The sequence below is a fragment of the Impatiens glandulifera genome, chromosome 4 (genome assembly GCF_907164915.1).
Source record: "Impatiens glandulifera chromosome 4, dImpGla2.1, whole genome shotgun sequence".
Taxonomy (NCBI): domain Eukaryota; kingdom Viridiplantae; phylum Streptophyta; class Magnoliopsida; order Ericales; family Balsaminaceae; genus Impatiens; species Impatiens glandulifera.
This window is the reverse complement of record NC_061865.1, coordinates 9755436-9769445: the sequence shown is the minus strand read 5'-3', so window position 1 is coordinate 9769445 and position 14010 is coordinate 9755436. Positions and strand designations below refer to the sequence as shown.

Genomic DNA, 14010 nt, shown 5'->3' with positions numbered 1-14010 from the left:
ACACTTTCACAAGTTAAAGTATATATAGAAATGAGTTGACATTAGAAATATATAAAGAAAAAAGTTGTTATGTTTTTCATTGAATTGATTAATTAGGTAGGGATAACCATTTAAATTATAAACACATGTCCTACCATTAACTTCAATCATATATAAGGTGAAGTAGTAGTGCCCTTTAAAATAAGTGAATCTTCGGAAAGAAGTAGTTAATATGCCTAATCCTATTATAATATAAAATATAAAATATAAACTAGGCTACAATACAAAACTCTATGGCCAAAGAATATAAGGACTTTAAGGTTTATTTGATTGATCTAGCTTAAATAATTGTTTCAAATTGTCAAATACCTGCAAAGCTAATCAAGAAAGATTCCTAACTACGGACGCTAATTTAAAACTCCCCCGATATTTGAATCGATTCCAATCGGTTGGATTTTCCCACTTTGAACCAGAGATCGAGACGGATTGAAAAAAAATCGAAAGATATTGACCGAAAATCAGGGCAGCTGCGGAGATTGTAGTTATGTGCCATACATAAAAATTATAATAATGTCATTCTTTATGTATAATATTTTTTTTTAATTTACTATTAATATTTGTTTTAAAAGAAAAAATGATATAAAATCATATATGTTGGATATATAGATGGAATATAAAAGGCAATCTATATTATAAGTAGTTTTGCCTCTAAGTATAGATAATAAATATCAAGTTATAGAACATCATTATTTTTATAATTAAAAATAATATTTTTTTAAATATTTGATATGTTTATACAATTTTGAAAATATATGGTATTTTGATGCCGCACAGGGAATCCAGTCCACCAATAGGGACCGGGATAGTTGGTGTTAGGAGGAATCGGGGTTTGTACTCCCTTTTCCCAGACCGCCGCCAATAACATCCCTGTTCGTAACGAAGCTTTCATACAAATCGGGTTCATTGTGAAAAACTTCTTCAATTAGCACTAATCTTTTTAAAGCTCGACTCCAAAGTTTAGAAATCAAACAAATAAAAGTTGGGCAATATTCATTCATGCACCAACCTGGTTCGAAAGTAAGTCAAAAACAAGAGACGATAGGCTACAACAAAACTGAACCGCCTTACATCTACAAAGATTTCAGACAAATCTTGTCCTGTTATTATACTCTTTTTCTAAGACATAATCGAATACAAAACAAACTGATGTGCTGTATTATTCAGGAATGTGGTTCAGAAAAAAGGATATGAAGCAATGGTATCTTGTTCAGTCATCATAATCATGATCATCATCGCCATCATCCTCGTCAACATCTACTTCTGAACCTCCGAGGAGCGAGAGAAAAACTAGAACAGCCACTAGTTGTGTTACCAAGAAATATTTGGTTCTTCTTTTAAACTTTTTCTCTTCTTCAGTCTTTTCCTTCTTAGGCTTGGTCTTAGGTTTTGAACCTACAAAAAAAATGAGAACATAGATGAGAAAATCAATACACTAGGGTAGCTCAAGTGTCTCATGTTCGATTCTCAATAAAAATGCCCTAAGTTGAAGGGTGGTGCGATAAAATCAAAACTCGAACACTATTATGAAGGAATTCATTGACAAATCTTGGCTTTACTCCGACCTAATTTCTAATTTTTACCTTTTGATTTGGGACCAATTGAAACCCGATTACAAAACAATGAACAATTGTTGAAATCTAATCAAAACTTGTCTAAGTCAAAATTGAAATAGACAAATGAATGAGATTTGAAAACATACTCCAATTTGAAGGACCTCCTCCTCCGGTATGAAGTGGTGGTATAGAAGATGAAGGAGAACTGTTATCAATGAATTCCACCTTAAGTTTTTCAGCATAATTTACGAGATTAGAATGCTCCAATAACTTGCTGCGGAGAACAGATGTTTCCTGCGATTACAAACAGAAGAATACAGGAAACTAAGAAATTTTGATAATGTAATGCAGATCTAAGCTGCATTCATACTTGTTCATTGATCATCTCCTATTGAATAACTATTGAATAAGCACTCACTGGTAAAGCATGAAGAGCAAAAAGAGCATGTCCAAGAAAAACTGCATCCAAGCTTGTTGGCCTACAATAGCAAATACACAAGTTTCATACAATCAGTGCCTACCTCTATAAATATGAGCACAAAGTTTTATTTTGCAGCCATTTCGTGTTAAGCCCAATGACAAGTAAACAAAACTTACAATGGCACAACAAAAGGCAGTTAGTTACCTGTTTCCAAATAAAAACTGTTGATCACCTAAACTAGTTGAAAGAGAAGAATACGCTATTTCAGCTCTCCTATAAATCTGCGAATTAGTAAACATACAAGATAGACAAAGCCCAAAAAACGCGTTAGTCATAGCATGAGATGAAGAAAACAAAGAGTAGTAACTACCTCCTCTTCTCTTCGTTCACTATTTTCTCTGGTCAAACCAAGTAGTTGTTTAGTAAAGTTCACTTGCTTGAAATATAAAATCTTCCCAATTGGCCATGGAAGATCATCATAGTATATCTTACGAGCCGAGCTCCCATCAGAATTCAACCAGAGATCATACATGATTGCATCTCCTAGCCAAGATGAAGCCAAAGCAGTCATGGAAATCCATTCAGGGAGAGCAGAAGCTTCAGAATCCAAATCAACAATGCCAGCTTTCTTTAAACCCTCAATAACACCACCCTTTTCATTGTTGTATGCCACATTAGTACCAGACTCAACATATGGAATTTGATCTAGCAAAAAGAAAAAGTTAACAAATATACATAAATCATGCATTTTTCTAGCTTCTTCTCTATCTAATTTTCATAATGGATAAAGATTGAAGTCAAACAAACAGATGAATCATCAAATATGCATAAGAGAGGAAAAGGGTAAGAACCTGAATCGGGATAAACGAGATTAAAGGACAAAGTGAAGGGAATTTTAGCAAACTTGAGATAGATGTAAACAGGTAGGCATTGAGGGCATGATGTGGGGAGACCAAAGGAGGGTTTTCTTGCAACTAGGGTGAGTTCTCCAGTATCATCCATCTTCAGGTGTTCTTAAAAGCTTAGAGAAGTAGCGAGGAGGACTGTATACACGAATATATGAATCTTGATTTATTCCCAAGTGAGGAATCGTAAACCCTAGATCTGTACAGGAATCATGGAAGCTTAGATTGTAGCCGGCAATGAAGTTTTTCTGCTCTCATTTCCCCTGCGTGGATTCGGCCAAACAGAACAAAGAAGACGAAAGGGTTTGACCCTTCTATCCTATTGTAATCGGGTTAACCCGAATCCAATTTCACATTTTTTTTTACTTACAAAACAAAAAAAAAAATATTGCATTTTATTTAAATAAAATTTTATACATTTTCACAAAATTATCAAATTAAAAAATTATGTTGTTGTAAAAAAAAGGGTAAATTTCATTTTTAAAAGACTCATTAATCAATTATAAATGTAACACTATATAGAACATACAAATACTTACTATTTTTTAATCCAAGTTTATTTTGGATGATAGTCATTTTAGAGACAATTTATCTTTGTTAAATAATATTTATAATTTTTTTTTTTGTATAAATGTAAAATATATATTCTTAAATGTTATTTTCTTTTATTTTTTATTTTTGAAATTTTAAAAATATTATAAAGCTTTTAAAATATCAAACACATAATAATAATAATAATAATAATAATAATAATAATAATAATAATAATAATAATAATAAAATAACACACAAATAGGGCTTAAGGGTCATTCAAACCTTGGGTTAATGTGTCTCGGGTAGGGGTGAACAAATGGGTAAAATCAATCTGTTTTGTCCGATCCGTATTAAATTCAAACTAAATTTATCCAATCCGTAATTCAAACCATTTTACTAATTAATACGGATCAGATACGGATTGGATTGAAAATGGTTTGGATAATCCAAACTAAAAAATATTTAGATATATCAACTTGAAATTAGTTAACATATTTATTTTTATTTTTTTTAAGTTTCGAATTTTTTATTATTATTAAATTTGAATCTGAAAAAAAATAATAAAAATAAATAAAAATAAATATTGTTGTCAAAGTGATGATAAGTAAAATATATAATATATTGAGATGAAATTTAATTTAAAGAAAAATGAATTGAAAAATATGTTTTTATTTAGATAGTTTGGATAATTTGGATAATCCTAATCCAATCCGATTTCATTTAATCCGAACTCAATCCAATCCGATCTCAATTCAATCCGAATTAGTATTTAGGATTCGAATTGGATTGGATTTCGGATTAATCCACCCAATGCTCACCCCTAGTCTCGGGTGAGCGGGTTTTTAGGCTTCTAGACGTGGGGCTGATCTATGGTCAACAGGCCAAAGGACTAGTTAACACGCAAGATGACCCTCGGTCGGGAAGGAGGAAGGGCACGCGATTTTTCGGTCGTTGGGCGAGCGCTCGATCGAAAACGTGGTCAAGGTCGACATGCTTGTGGACAAGGCAAGATGCGTGATCAACTGAGAAACATTAGTGAGTTTTGGTCGAGATGGGCATCGTCTTCAACCTCTATGTCTCATTTTTGTTTTTTCTGTTTGAAGCCTCCAATTTCAAAACTAAACATATATGAAGCTTACCCTCGTCAATTTAGAAGATGTTTACTACTTCCTAAGGCCGTCATTCTTCCTAAGGCCATCATTCATCCTATCAAGGCCTCGTCGGAACCTAGACGAAAAACATGGTCCGAAAAACGGGATTTACCTAATTCGAACCAAAATTGATTTGTAAGCTTTCCACAAGCTTCTTTTGATAAATTAGAACAGAAACATAACCACAAAGAAGAGTTTTATGAAATTTGGGCAATCATCTACCAAATCACTAGGAATTTATTTTAAAATGCTTTTTTTGGAGTATATAGAAACTATTAGGATGCTTATTGAGTTGTGAGTTGGTGTTCAAGAACAACAATCAATTTTTTTTTAAATTCATCCTTTTTTATTTAGGGTGAATGGAAGCAATTCGTTTCAACATAAAGCTTATAAATGATCTTAAGATAAAATTTCAATCATCAAATGAAACAACAATACATGATTGAAGAACATGAGAACTCAAATGTATAAATTTTGAGTTTTTGTAGATAATTTAAGTTACAACATGAGTGATAGCTTACACTAAATTAGAAATCACTCTTAAGAAGTTGATAGAGCTTTTTCTTGGATTGAAATCGAGCTTTAAAGCTTCTTTTGGAAAGAAAAAAAACTTGATTTTTTTTGTTAATGGCGATTTTGATTACTTTTTCGGTTGCTCTCTTTGCCTTCTTCATCATCCAGAGGAGCCAAACAAGTAGTTAAATCGGTTTAATTTTGGCCCGACAACCATTTAATAGTTTTAACTCTCCGGCCGAATTCTATTTGTTCAGACGAATGTGACAACCTATGAACGTCGGGGAAATGATCACAAGACTACTACGATCATTTCGATTTAAAAAAAATATTATTGGTTGAGATATGATGAAGTTAAACTTCATCATTTCTTCAGCAAATCGGTCACCATCGTCTGTTCGTCGCGAGGAAGAAGACGAGTCCAAACTTCATGGACTTGTAGAAGACCCGAATCTATCTCCGCTGCCTTCGTTTACTAGTAGAACTTTTAATTTCCTTTATATTTGGACTTAGACCTCGTTTTTCTTTTCGATCCGGGGAGGATGCGGTTGATCTTAACCTTTTGTATTCTTGTTAACCAAAAGTTCTTTTAGTATGGAATTTTTTAATGCTTTTCTGGTGTTTTACTTTGAGTTGTTTCAGGTTTTTTCCTTATTCTACCGAGCTGAAGAGCGAAGCTGGAGCTTCAAACCTGCATCTCCGGCTTCTCTATGGGGCCCCTTCATACAAGTTTGCTAGGAGTCCCTTTAGTCGAATCAATAATCAATAGAATCAAACTAACCTGGCTCTTTAATTGACGATCTACTGCTCCCTCTTAGTTGCAGATGCCCATGCTTTGATTCGAAAGCCCTAGCCAGTGATGCCAGGAAGAGAGGACTATTTTAATCCTCCTCCCTAAGTCTAGTTTGAAATCGTCTCAGCAACGAACAAAAACCATCCTACTGCAAGCAAGTGAGGCTCTGCCCTTCCCTTAGAATCCATTATGGGTCGGAGGAGTAGCTAGTCCAACCCCCTTAGGCATTCCTCATGAGATTTCCAAGTGTGAGTCATTGAACTATGTTTGAACTTGATTCCTCCTCAAGGATACGTAGGCAGCCCACGGAGGTCCGATCCATTTTATCACTAAGTCGTACTTTCCTCCTTCGTCATGTGGGCCCCATCCCTTCAATCACACAAGGGGAATGACTCTCCGATGACTCTCTTTCACCAAAGTCTAGAGGTCATTCGGTTACAAACCTTGCCTACTTCAAAATAAAGAGTAATCCTATCATGTAACATGTCACTCGTTGGGCATGAATCTTCCAAGTAGCTTCCATAAAAGAGTCCTGGGATTCTTAATGATCCCAATGGAGAACTAATTTCTAACTATATTAGGGACACTGTCTCCTAGATTCTTAAGGCAATCCGAACATGTCGTTCCCTTTCTCGAAAAGCCACGTCTTTCTCTAATGGGTTTCCAAGAGTCATCATCCTCCCCATCAGTCTTCCCCGTAATTGTTTTGAAGTCAACTACTTGGAACTAACAGTCATGAGTAGTTGTGTAGACACTCATTTTTCACTCCCCAATTTTATAGTTTATGCTTTTAATAAGTCTGAGCCTATACAAATTTCTCGAATTCATTCTCGGGCTTATTTCACGATTTATTTTAAAGACAATTATTTTTGGAACAATTGAATTTTTAGAAATAATTGATTTTAGATTCTTAATAAGTTAAGGTAGTAATTTGTCTAAGTTATAACACTTGGGTAAGTTATTATACTTTGAATATTCAAGGTTACATTTAAATTAATACCTTGGATATTTATAAATAAATAAAACATGCAAAATATATATTAGCGTTTTTTAATTTAAAAGTAAAATTTTTTTATATATAATTTTGTTATTTTTTAGATTAATTGTTTTAAATTGTTAGATTAGTTGTCGACTAATTAGTTGTTAGGTTAGGTTTTGCGATTTTATTTTGAATTAATTAGTTAACATTTTTATTATAATTATAATTGTTCCTTAGAAGTAGGAATAATAAAAATAAATTGTCTCTTTTGTTTTTCAACAACAACAAAAAAAAATGTATGATAAAGGGAGATGTGTGACTTTTCAAAGGGGAAATCCAAGATTCACATGCAAGATTCGGACCAAAATTGTGAATGGGGCCAAGAAGATCCAAATAAAAGGAAAGTCAACCCGAAGAAAGGACAAGGAAATGATCCCAATTGACGGATCCGACCAGTGACCCAACCTAAGGACCGACCCATGCCCGAGATCCGACCCATGAAGTCAAATTGCTAAAAAGAATTAGGTGAAGTCAGTGTTCACCTTCATGATGGTAAAGGCAACGTTCACCTTTATGATGGTGACAGACGCAAACCTTGAAGCCTCAATTCAATATGTGTAGTCAAAGAAGTTACCTAAGGAAAAGGGGAAGCTGTCTAAAAAAGGAAAAAAGTTTCCAAATGAAGAGGGATACAGCCGTGTGTTGAAGAGAAGCTTGAAGGCTTGATCATTTTTTTTATTAAAAATTAAAATGACCAAGTATTGCATCATTATTAATTAAGCTTAAATCCTATTGGATATCACTTGACATTTAGTGACATGTCAAGTGGAGATTGCTCCATTTTTTTAAACATTTGTACATGTTTAAAATGGTTTTCTCTTTCCAACGTCAAGTGTGTTAAATGGGTCTTTGGGCCCTAGGGTTTCATAGTTTTGCCTATAAATACCCTCTCTTAACGAAATGCGAAGTTAAGTTTATACTAGAGTTGCAATTGAATTATGTTGTGGGCATTTCCTTAAGTATATGTTAGAGTGATAATTGACTTAAGCTAGGGAAATTTCTTAAGTGTCTACTGGAGTGGCAATTGACTTAAGTTGGGGAAATTTCTTAAGTGTTTGCTGGAGTGACAATTTACTTAAACTGGGGAAATTTCTTAAGTATCTACTGGAGTGGCAATTGACTTAAGTTGGGGAGGTTATTTAAGTATCTGCTAGAGTGACAATTGACTTAAGCTGGGGAGGTTATTTAAGTATTTACTGGAGTAGTAATTGACTTAAGATGAAAATCTATGGAGATCCTAAGCTGCTGGAGAATAAAGTGCTTTAGCCATATGTTAGGCGTTATATTTACTCATTTAAGCTAACTATGTGGGGATCTTTTAATCATTTCATTTTCATAGAATTCCCTTAGTGTCGATACAAGGGTTTGATTTTTTAAAATGTTTAGGACCGGGCTCATACAAGCTGCCTACGTATCCTATAGCTAGGGGAATTCAGGTCCAACGTAGTTCCATGCACTTTGTTTGTGAAAAATTCTAGCATTTGTGTGTGAATCTTTTGAAAAAAATTGAGATCCTAAGTCGTAGAGCAAAATACTTTAGCTTTGGGCATTATATTTTCTCAAGTGGGACTTTATGGGGATCTTGTGCTCATTTTTATAAAAAAAAAATGCTCCTAGTGTTGATATATAGGTTTGGTTTTTGAAAATGTTTAGGACCGGGCTCATACAAGTTGCCTACGTATCCCATAGCTAGGGAATTCATGTCCAACGTAGTTCCATGCATTTGTTTGAAAAATGTTTGTTTGAATTCTTGTGAAAACGTTGAGATCCTAAGTCGAAGAGAAAAATACTTTAGCTTTGGGCGTTATATTTTTTCAAGTAGGACTCTATGAGGATCTTGTGGTCATTTTTATAAAAATTCCCTTAGTGTTGTTAACTATGAGTTTTTGGTTTAGGAGTCAACTCAGAGTGTGATTAACTCCCCTTTTGATTTAAACAATAAATGCATGTGATGTGAAATGTCTATCAACTTCTTTCGATAATTGATAGTGGTGACCGCACCCTAGATGGACTGTATACATACTCTCGAGAGAGATCATGTCTCATGTAGTTCACAACTTGTGAGTTATGAACTTTAGTTGTATGTGATGTGATGTGAAATGTCTATCAACTTTTTTCGATAATTGATAGTGGTGACCGCACCCTGGATGGGCTGCCTACATACTCTCGATAAAGTTAGGTCTCACGTAGTTCAAAACTTGTGAGTTATGAACTTTGGTTGTATGTATTTCGTGAATGTACTTCATTACGCATATTTTAGACGAACTATCTTTTGAGCATGTCGACGTTGAAGGGTGCTGAGAGTTCTTCTCCGTCCAAGGTGGTCAATCTCGTGGCGCCACCTAAAAATACCTTCTTGACAAGGTAGGGTCCTTCCCACGGTGTTTAGAATTTCCCTCTAGGGTCTAATATCTGTAGGTTCTTCTTTAGGACTAGATTGTCTTCTTGAATGTTCTTAGGTTTCACCTTCTTGTTGAAAGCTCTAGTCATTCTTCTCTAGTATGCTTGCGTGTGACATAACGCGTTTAACTTCTTATCTTCCATAAGAGCTAGTTGATTGTACCGTGACTTACACCAATCTTCCTCCACTACTTGTGTTTCGAGTAAAACTCTTGGAGTAGGGACTTCAATTTCGATAGGTTACACTGCATCAATTCCGTAAACCAATGCGAATGGCGTTTCTCATGTTGACGTTCGAATGGTCGTTCTGTAGCCTTAGAGGGTGTATGGAAGTTTCTCGTGGCAATCCTTGTACGTCTGAGTCATCTTCTTGATGACGGTGATGATGTTCTTGTTCGTTGCTTCTATTGTGTCGTTCGTCTGAGAACGATAAGGTGAGGACTTATGGTGTTCAATCCTAGTACTTTGAGTACTTCTCCTCAGAAGTGTCAATCATTGTCTAAGATCAAGACTTTAGGAACTCTGTAGCGTGCAATGATGTTTTTGCGTATGAACTTGGCAACATGTGATGACTTGAGCACCTGGTATGATTGAGCTTCGACCCACTTTGTGAAATAGTCGTTAACTACAAAGATGAACTCGTGTTCGTTCGAAGCATGAGTATAGATTTTACCGATGATATTTATTCCCCATGTCGAGAATGTCCATGGTGAGGTCATGTTGTACAGTAGAGATGTTGGGGTGTGCTTCAAATTCGCGTAAACTTGACATTGATGACACTTCTTAACATACTCTACACATTTTTGTTCCATGTTCTTCCAATAGTAGCCAAAGTGAAGGATTTTCTTAGCGAATGTTGATATGTTCATGTGTGGGCCACATGTTCATGCGTGTACTTTCTCCATGATCTAAGATGCTTGAGGTTGGTCGATATATAACATTTTTTAACTATCAAAGGAGAATCGATATATATTTCCTGCGAGTAGCACGTAGTTGATTGCATATTGGCGTAGAGCTCCCCTCTCTTCCTTCTGGAAGTGTGAAGGATACTCTCCATGCTCGACGTACTTTTGTATAGATTCGAACCACGATTTGGGAGCCACTTCGGCGTTGGCTATCATCCTTCACTTGAAGTCTCTTCTTTGTTTACGACGAATATTTAAAGGCTTGATCTTGATTCCTTTTGTGATTTGCGTCATGGCTGCTAACGTGACCGAAGCGTCTGCGAATCGATTCTGACTTCTCGGAGCGTGTGTGAATGCCACATGTTCAAACTTAGCCATTAGAGTCAATAAGTGTCGATGGTAGGGTTTGAGGTTCTCTCCCTTGACTTATCATTCATCATTATCTTGTGAAATGACTAAGTTCGAGTCTCCTACTACTTCTAGGCGTCTAGTTCCTTTTTCGTGAGCAATCTTCAAGGTTAGAGATGCATACTTTGTACTCTGCTTCATTGTTCGTCACGGGATATTCAAGCTTGACTGAGATTGGATTGTATGTCCCCACATGATCGATGAGTAGTATTCTGATGCATAGCCTTGTTTTCCTAAAGCTCCATCGAATAGTAGCTTCCAGGTTGTAGGGTTGATAGTCATCACTTCGTCGTATGAGAATGTTAACACTTCCCTTGATAGATTTCTGAACTGTGCACTCGAAGTCATACTCTGATCATCATCATCCACTTAGATAATCTCGGTGACAAAAGCGTTTTCTAGAATAAATGACGAATTGGATCAAGTTTGGATACCAAATTGACTGTGTGGGCTTTCATAGAATGTCTTAGCCTCTTGGTGACCCAAGCTAGGGCCAACACACATTTTCTACTGGCGAGTAATTAAGTTCGTAGTCTGTCATGCGCTTTCTTACATGATAGACTGTGACTTCTGTCTTCTCCTCGTTTTCTTGGGCTAGTAGACTATCCATCGAGTTTTTTGTGATTGTTAAGTATAGGATTAGTGGCACGCCTACTCTTGGTGGCATCAGAATATGAGGATTCTTGAGGTACCCCTTTATCTTCTCGAATGTGTTTCGACAAGCGTCATCCCAAACGAATCTTTCATTTTTCTTTAAAAGTTTAAACAAAGATTCACATGTCATAGTCAACTTGTTTATGAATCGACTTATATACTGAATCTTGCATAGATAGCCTCGTACTTCTTTTTCGCTTCATGGAGGTGGCATTTCCGTGATTACTTTTATCTTTCTTGGATCAACCTCTATTCATCTTTGCGTGATTAAGAAGCCTAGCATCTTTTCTGTTATTACTCTAAATGTGCAGTTCTTCGGGTTGAGCCTAAGTTGGAATTTCCGGATGCATTCTAAGAATTTGTCAAGATTCTGGATGTGCCATTCTCGATCCCTTAACTTGACAATCATATCATCGACATAGACTTCTACTTCCTTGTGGATCATATTGTGAAGAATCATTGTGGCAGCTCGTTGATATGTTGCTCTTGTGGTCTTCAACCCGAAAGGCATGACTCTATAGCAAAATGTTCCAACTTCTATGATGAATGTTGTCTTTTCCTTGTCTTCTAAAGCCACCAATACTTGGTTGTAGTCTGAGAATCCATCCATGAATGATAGGAGTTGATGGCATGTTACGTGATCCACTAGCATGTCGATGTGTGGCAGTGGGAAGCTGTCTTTAGGGATTGCTTTGTTGAGATCTTGATAGTCTACACATACTCAGATCTTTCCATCTTTCTTCGCGACTGGGACTACATTGGTGATCCACTCTAGGTAATCTACCACTTCGAGGAATTCTGCATCGAGCTATTTCTAAACTTTCTCTTTGATCTTGTCACGATGTCTGCCTTCATTCTCTAGAGCTTCTACTTCACCGATTTTGTGTCTTCGTAAAGTGGTATGGGTGTTGGATGATTTATGGATCAATGTCTTGACATATCTTTATAAGACCATGAAAAAACATCTTTGTTTATTTTTAAAAGTTTAGTTAGATTTTTTCGTTCTAAATTATTTTAACTTTTACCGATTAAAACAATCTGAGGATCTTCTTCTTTGTTAAGATTGATTTCAATTATTTCTTCTGCAGTGGATAAATTCTCCTCTTGTTTATTTAGATAATGTCTCATCTCCTGTGTCATTTCTGATTTAACCGTTTCATCGGAAGACATATAATCAAAAGTTTCTTCTTCATTATTAAAAACATTGTTCAAAGTGTTCACAGACTTAGAGTTATTAAAATAATGTTCTGCATGTGAATGAAATTTAGACATGATAGTTTTTAAGTTCGAATTATTTTTAGAGAATGCATGTTTTGTCAAGTACGGATCGTCCTCCTCGTTATCCGTGACGCCATCACTGTCAGAGTCTGTGTGGATCAACTCTTCTGGCCTGAATGGCTTAGAAGGGCTTGTGTATGTATCGTCTTTAGGAAATAGTTGTTCCTTGTTCCCGGCTCGCGTTCACGAAAGTACGTCCTGCCAATCATCTGGTTCCCCTGATCACGAAAGAAAAAGGGGTTTGAGTAAGACGACAATCAGGAAAGATTTTCAAACCTGGAAATCGACGTTTGGAGGTTGGGTGTATGAATGGTTATGAGAATTAGAAATAAGGAATGGTTTCTCCTTGTTTTACGAACTGGCCATTCAAGGTAGGTGGGATCGGAATATAAGTGTCAACTATTTTACATCTACTTCCCTCATGGAGCCCGGATGGCTCATAACTCATACCACGACGATTCACATTTCCTACCATCTGCACTAAACCTGGTATTTCTGAAGCTTGTGGACCTAAACCAAAACCCGAAAAATAATTCATCTTGTTTATCAAATACAATACTAGATGAGAGAAATAATCAAACACCGGTATCTTGTACGGATTGTTACCTTTTCCTGATATCATACGGACAGTAAATTCGTTGAGGTGAACCTCTTCAAACGTAGCATGTACTGAGCTAGTGCCTACCGTAATATACGACTCGCCATTTATTGTGATCAACTTTCCTCGTGATACAAATCGAACCTTCTAATGCAGAGTTGATGCTACTGCCTTCATCTGGTGTAACCACGGTCGACCCAAAATGATATTATATGATGGCTTCATATCAATGACAACAAACTCTACTTCAGATGATACTCCTACCATTTTCACAATTGTTTTGAAGCTACCCATGATTTCTTTCTTTGCGCTATCAAAACCGCGAACACATAAGTCTGAAGGTACAACACTTTCTCTCTGAACACCGATCTTCTCTAACGTTCTCCACGGACAAATATTCAAGGCTGACCCATTATCAACTAAGGCCATCGGAATAGATTTCCCTTCCATGCTCACATAAATGTATAACGCTTTAGAATGATCTGCACCGTATGAAAGCAAATTTGAATCATCAAAGGCTATCTTCGGTTTTGTTTCTCTCCCACATACATTTCTAACTAGTTGTTTTTGGGAAGTATTCACTGAGATGCTAGTTTGAGAAAGCTCGTTTAGCACAAGTTGCTCGACATTCTTTCCAGATAGGGCGAAACGCCCTGACCATCCTCGAGAGTTGACTAAAGGTCTTCGTTCACCAACAAAACTAGATAAAAGAAGTCGAAAGGGTCTCTCAAGCATGGTAGATGCGAGGTTAGACGCAGGTGGGTGATTTCGGGGATGAGCTATCCACATGTGGTTTGTGGGTTGACTGAATTATAAATC

General features: G+C 36.1%; 1 protein-coding gene across 1 annotated transcript; it reads right to left on the bottom strand.

Moving 5' to 3' along the window:
- Window positions 1–1010: 1010 nt before the first annotated feature.
- On the bottom strand, window positions 1011–3190 carry LOC124934204 (mitochondrial outer membrane import complex protein METAXIN). Its single transcript, XM_047474697.1, has 6 exons — window positions 2865–3190; window positions 2384–2718; window positions 2218–2294; window positions 2011–2071; window positions 1739–1886; window positions 1011–1431 (listed from the first exon to the last, which is right to left on the bottom strand). The coding sequence occupies exons 1-6, from the start codon at window positions 3013–3015 to the stop codon at window positions 1247–1249; spliced, it is 957 nt and encodes a 318-aa protein (XP_047330653.1). The 5' UTR covers window positions 3016–3190; the 3' UTR covers window positions 1011–1246.
- Window positions 3191–14010: the final 10820 nt, after the last annotated feature.